This window comes from Oryza glaberrima, chromosome 3, assembly GCF_000147395.1.
Source record: "Oryza glaberrima chromosome 3, OglaRS2, whole genome shotgun sequence".
Classification (NCBI taxonomy): Eukaryota; Viridiplantae; Streptophyta; class Magnoliopsida; order Poales; family Poaceae; genus Oryza; species Oryza glaberrima.
In genome coordinates this window covers 15,330,675-15,337,016 of record NC_068328.1, presented here as the reverse complement: position 1 = coordinate 15,337,016, position 6,342 = coordinate 15,330,675, and the positions used below count along the sequence as shown (strand labels likewise).

General features: G+C 52.3%; 1 protein-coding gene across 1 annotated transcript; it reads right to left on the bottom strand.

Annotated features, from left to right (window-relative positions):
• Window positions 1-2,210: 2,210 nt before the first annotated feature.
• LOC127765545 (uncharacterized) lies at window positions 2,211-3,712 on the bottom strand. The gene has a single exon (XM_052290461.1). The coding sequence runs from the start codon at window positions 3,581-3,583 to the stop codon at window positions 2,408-2,410; it is 1,176 nt and encodes a 391-aa protein (XP_052146421.1). The 5' UTR covers window positions 3,584-3,712; the 3' UTR covers window positions 2,211-2,407.
• Window positions 3,713-6,342: the final 2,630 nt, after the last annotated feature.

The window sequence follows — 6,342 nt, the reverse complement described above, 5'->3', positions numbered from 1 at the left end:
GAAAACCTAGACAATGGTATCCCATTGGAACGTGATATCCTTCTATAAGACAGTACCTGATACCTATTGTGGTACCAGTCGCATGGTACCTGATACCTGTGATACCTGTTACCCGGTACCTGTGATACCTAGAACCTGATACCTAGGGGTGGGCAGAATAAGACTGAACCGAAGAACCGAACCAAAAAGACCGAGACCGAGACCGAAAAGACTGAGACCGAGAAATTCGGTTAGTAATTCGGTCTCAGCCTGTCAAATACTGAAATTTATTCGGGTAATTCGGTCATTGGTCTCGGTTAACCGAAAAACCAAATTGTAGCCCAATATACTGAGGCCCAGAGGCCCAGTAAACCAAAACCCTAGAATCCAACCTAACTCCCACTCAGCCACTCCCTCACAGCCGCACGCCCGCACTCCCTCACGCCCGCACTCCCTCACACCCGCACAGCGCCGCCGCCGCACTCCCCACCAGCCACCATCGCACTAGCCACCTCCTGCCTCCACGACCACCGCGCCGGCGCCGCCTCCGCCCGTCCTCCGCCTCCTCCGCCGCCGACCAATCACTCTTCCCTCTTCAAGCCACTCCTCGCCCTCTCCTCCCTCCTCCGTTGCCGCCTTGCCGCCGCCTTTTGCCACCACCGCGGCCGGAACGCGCCGCCGGCAAGCAGCCACGTCGTCCCTCCTCCTCCGTCGCCCCCGCCGAACGGTGGTGGTGGACGTGGAAGCGTGGCTACTGCTGCGGCAGCCGATGGACGCATTCACCTTCTTCATGGTCGTCGCCGTCGAGGCCGGCGGGTTCCTCCGGGGTCTCCTGCTGCTCGTCTACCCGCTGTTGTCCCTCGTCGTCGGCGGCGCGCTGGGGAGGGCCTTGGCGACGGTGGCGCTCGTGGGGCTGGAGGAGAGGGAGGTGACGAAGGGTTGGCCGGGTTGAAATAATTCGGGGTCAGACCGAGACTGAAACCGAAAAGACCGAGACTGAATTTGCCGGTTCTGAGTTTTTTTTTTTTATGAAATTCGGTCCTGAGTTTTCAAAGACCGAAATAACCGAGACCGAATTTTTCGGTCTGACCGAACGCCCACCCCTACTGATACCTATGATACTCGTAGACACGAGATAAGTGGATAATGTTTTACTCTTATCCATTCCTTTTTTTTCTCTCTTCCCGATCCTTCGTTATCCTCCTCTATCGCCTCTCCTTATTCGCCCCTCCTTTTCATCTCCCCCTACTCTCCGCAAAAGAGCTTCTACGTAGACATGGCGATGGTAGAGCAACCCCGAAAAATGAATCTAGCGTACTATGCCCTTCTCACTGCTAGATCCAGAGCAAGTGCATGTTGGCAACAACGACGCGTAGGCAACACCAATCTCATGGCCTCCTCCGTCTCATGCTTTTGAGGCATGGTGTTACCCACTGTATCTAGCTCCCATGGCGGACGGGGGCAACTTAGAAGAAGCGAGGTCATCGGGAACTGGAAGAATGAGGCCCAATGCATGCTCCTCGGCCTCCTCCTTCTACATGCGTTGTCGATGGTGATGAAAGGGCAACGTGATGGTGAGCCATCATGCTCCTTGCCCGAGTGTGTGCAGGTATGTCTACAATGCATCATCAACAGCCAGTACTCATAAGTATCATGCCTGATACCTGTGGTATTACGTCTGATACCTAGACATCAGACTCGGTACCCCGTATCATGCTTGGTACCTGTGAATATCATGACTGATACCTAGGTATCAGACCTGGTACCCGTAGGTATCAGGCCTAGTACTTGGGTATCATGGTTAGGTATCAGACGTGGTACTCATAGGTATCAGGCCTGATACCTGGGTATGACGGTTGGTACCCACACGTATCAGACCTGGTACTTAGGTATCAGGGCTAGGGCTGGTACCTGCAAAGTTTCAAGTATCAACAATTCCTCTCCTCTTTTCCCTTCCTCTCGGCTCAAGCCTTGTTCCTTGCTGTTGTGACCAGTATCGTTATCCACGATACTGCGGACACTAGCTCGAGGAGAAGGGATGTGAGCACGTGGAAGTTGGAGGGAGGGATGACGCTAGACTTACAGGGAGAAAGCTGATATGCTAGCCTCTATAAAGTATCCCGTTTGAACGGTATCCCGTTCTCTAGCAGCCCTCTTATTGTAGCCTGAACAGCCTTCGAGAATCTCTTAGTTTTGGAAGTAAAATAATAAACACCCAGGATTATTTGGGACTTAGTAGTTTGTTGTATTAACATGGGAAATGGTGAGTACTGAGTACAAAGGCACATGCAAACAGTGCCTCCTGTACGATTACCACTAGTAGTACTATTCAAGTACACAGAGAACACAGCGCTAGCTACCGCTGTCTGCTAAACTACAGGGAGAAGAGAAAGGAAAAAAAAAAAAAAAAAAGGGGCTTTCCCGGATTTCAAAATGGCCTCTTGGCGGGTTCCGGGTTGCCGCCGGATCCGGACCCGGACCCGGTAAACACCGCCCGCGAGACGGCCTCGGCGAGCCTCCCCACCCGCGCCGCCACGTCCGGCGGCAGCGCCACCGCCGGCCTCTTCCTCGTCCTCGGCCCCAGCAGCGCCCCCAGCGCCTCCACCACCTCCTCCGCTCCCCACCCCGCCCGACCCAGCTCGCCGCAGCACCTGTCCACCGTCAGCGCCAACGCCACCGCCTCCTCGCCGCCGCCGCCGCTTCCCGTCGTCATCTCCTCCACCTCGCCGCCGCCCCACCCGCCGCGCCGCAGCACGGACCCCGCCCACTCCAGGTACGACCTCACCCACTGCGGCGCCGCGTTCGCGCGGGTGCTGGTGCACGTGCTGACCTCCACGAAGCGGTCGCCGGCGGCCGCGGCGTCGGTCCAGAACTCGATCCAGCGCGGGGCCTTCCCGGTGGCGGAGTCCAGGCTGCGGCGGGCGGTGGAGGGCGCGGGAGACGGCGCCGGCGGGGGCATCGGCGCGGAGAGCTGGCGGCGGAGGGGCGCGCCGCGGGGCGGCTCTGCGGCGAAGGCGCGGAGGAGGAACGCTGCGATGTTGGCGCCGGCGACGGCGACGCCGGTGTCCGAGACGTGGAACACCGGGTTCCCGGCGAGGCAGGGCACGGCCGGCACGTAATGCCGCCCGTATAGCGGGACGAGAGGCGGCGGGGAGGAGGAGCACCACCGCCCCCGCCCCCCCGCCCGGCGGCCGGGCAGCGCGGCGGCGACGGCGGCGGGGACCTCCTCGGCGGCGAAGCGGAGGAGGCGGAGGCCCGCCGGGGAGCGGTAGTCCGGGAAGCCGTCCCCGGACGGGACGCCGATCGCGAGGAGGTCGCGGAGGTCGGGAGGGAGCTGGAGGCCGCCGAGCGCGGCCTCGGCGTGGGCGAGCTCCGGGTCGGAGAGGCCCGGGAGGACGGAGACGCCGGCGGCGGCGAGGTGGGCGAGGAGGGCGGAAGGGGAGGGAGCGGCGGCGGCGGAGGAGGAGGGAGACGGCGTGGCGGGCGAGGCGCGCGGGGTGGTGGGGGCGGAGGCGCGGGTGGAGAGGCGGCGGAGGCCGGCGGCGTGGGAGGGCGGGCGCGGGAGGCCGTGCGGCAGCGGCGGGCGGCGGTCGACGTCGACCATCTGGCGAAGTCGGTGGCGAGGAAAGAGAGGTGGATCAAATGGATGTGGTCGTTGCGGAGGAAGCGCAAGGTGAACGTTAATAATAATAATACTAGTGTGTGGGGGGGGCCTCGAGTCTCTGAGCTTGTGGGGTCGCCCAGGGGTTAGGGGGTGGCCCACTATGATGCTGTTTTAGTACTACGTTGTATATTTCAGGACTGTTTACTGTAGCAAAAATAAATCTTGCCAAATTTTTAGTAAGATGGTAATATTATCAAAATATTAGTAGGATTTTTTATGTATTTACCAAATTTAGTAACAAAATAAACGTAAATAATTTTTTTTGACAACTTAAAAAAAATGGTATGGTTAAAAATAGCATCAAAATTCATCCTTCCCTCTACCATGGAGTTTGAACAACATAGTACACCAACACGAGAATATGCACGTTTTCTATGATTTGAGTCATTACTTTTGCACCCTAAAAATTAAAATAAGATAGCTACTACCTCTGTCTCAAATATGATAACTTTTAACTATGAATCTAATACATAAATTATTTAGATTCATAACTCAAAATATTTATATTTCGGAACGGAGATAGTACATTTAGCATAGATAATTTAATACAATATAGAGTAATTACTATATAATAACGCCTGAATTATCCCAATAACACAAACTACTACCTCCTACATTCTAAAATATTATTAACCTATAATGCAATTAGACTCGCGGTAGGACTATGAACATGAAAAGCTCTTAGATTGCAATATTTTGGTACGGAGGGAGTACTTTGAACATAGGAGTGTTTAGGCGTAATTTTCCCAATAACTCAACCACACCATAGTTTGAGTGAACTCTGGAAAAACACTAAAACCTGGTCATTAATTAAAACCTTACATTTGATTCGGCATCACCGCGCGAGAGAACTGACATTACCTGGCCGTTACCAACTGGCTGAGTGTACTAATGATAAACCCGATCCTGATCTAACTCTACTAAATGATTTAGATTAGTCAACGATAAAAGATTTGGCTTATTACCGAGGGTAGCCGTTGGGACTTGGAGATTCGGCATAGGCTGAATGGCAGGGTCGTCTGATCTACTCTCTCCGTTATAAAATAAATTAGACACTGTTAAACTCATGTACTAAATAATATCCCAACCTATAAATAGGAAATAATGGCAGAGCAGACTCTAGTCAAGAAAGCATAAAAACAAAAGGGTATTTTTCAAAAGAGGGATAAAGTGACTGTAAAAACAAAACGAAACGAAACAAAAAGGGGGCTTTTGATTCACCCCAAGCGAAGTGTCTGCTAGTGGCCTGTCTTTTATAGGAGTATTTTTACCCGTGCATTGACAGTCGGAACCCCATCTGCCCTGGGATTCCGTGATAATATGCTGTCAGCTCTGTGTTAAAACTACTCAAAGGCTGCCAAGGTACAAGCCTTTTGGGAGCACAAATTATTCTCAGGTTATTTATGGAAACATGGTGAATTTCTTTAATTTTACATGCTTGTAAAAAAAGAATTGTTTTGTGTGGAATTTATATATTGTTGGATTTATGCATTCAAAGAATTTTCAGTGCTTCCTCCATCTTAAATTAATTGTCGTTCTTCCTTTGTCTCAATTTCTAAAAACTCATATAGCCTTTATGTTTTTAGATTAGTCATGAGAAATATTTTCATGAAATATAATTCATGTGTTGCTCAGCTATACAAAATTTCAGAAATTTAATGGTCAAAGATATAAATGTTTGACTTATAAGAAGCTGTGTGGCACAGCTCTAACTCCCAATACCAACTTACCTAGAGCCGAAGCTATGCCAAACGGTCCAAATCCTATGTTTTTTTAGTGGAGTTTGTAGAGTTGCTCCTAAAAAATGATTTCTAAGTTCAGTGCCATACGATTTAGTGCTAAACAAAAGGGTCATTTTTAAAATAAGTTTTGCCCAAGGTTCATTTACGAAATTAGTTTTCGGGAAGGGTCGAATTGTCAAATTTTATGTGCGGAAGAGTGGAGGATATTGACTCAATCATGGGGATGATGACGCCCACTTAGCAATATAATATAAAAGATGAAGCGGAGGGAAGAAAGAAAAAATGGATAATAAATTCAATATTGCACAGATTGATTAAAAAGAAGATGGGCTAACACTTCGAGCCTTGGCACCGCTCGTCGACAGAACCAGTAACATAGCCAAAAAGATTTTTGAACTGGACAAACTAAAATATACATTTTACCTCGTATTTGCTACAAGGTTATCAACTTTAAATCCCTTTAACAAATAATTATTTAATGATGTATTCGATGCCAAGCCCGGGTGGCTGCCCGTGGTTAGGGGTGGATAGTGAGCCGGCTCGGCTCGGTCTAGCTCGTTAGGATAAAGAGCTGGCTCGGCTTGGCTCGTTACCTAACGAGCTAGAAACCCAGCTTAGCTCGGCTCGTTTGAAAACTCGAGCTAACTCGTTAGGCTCATGAGCCAAACCATCGGTGGGCGCCTGGGCAGTGGGCGGCGTGTGGCACGGGGTGGCGGCCCGCGGGGGCAGGGTAGGCGGCGGCTGGCAGGGGCGGGGTAGGCGGTGGCCGGTGGGGGCGGGGTAGGCGGTCGGTCTTTGGTGGAAGAAGACGGTCGACGGCGGCGCGGCGAGAGGTGAGGAGAGGAGAGCTTCTGGCGCTGGCTAGGGAAGTGCACGGCGGCCCTAGAAGCTGGCAGCAGCGAGGAGAGCTTCTTCGGTGGAAGAGGACGGCCGGGCAGCGTCGCGGCGAGAGGTGAG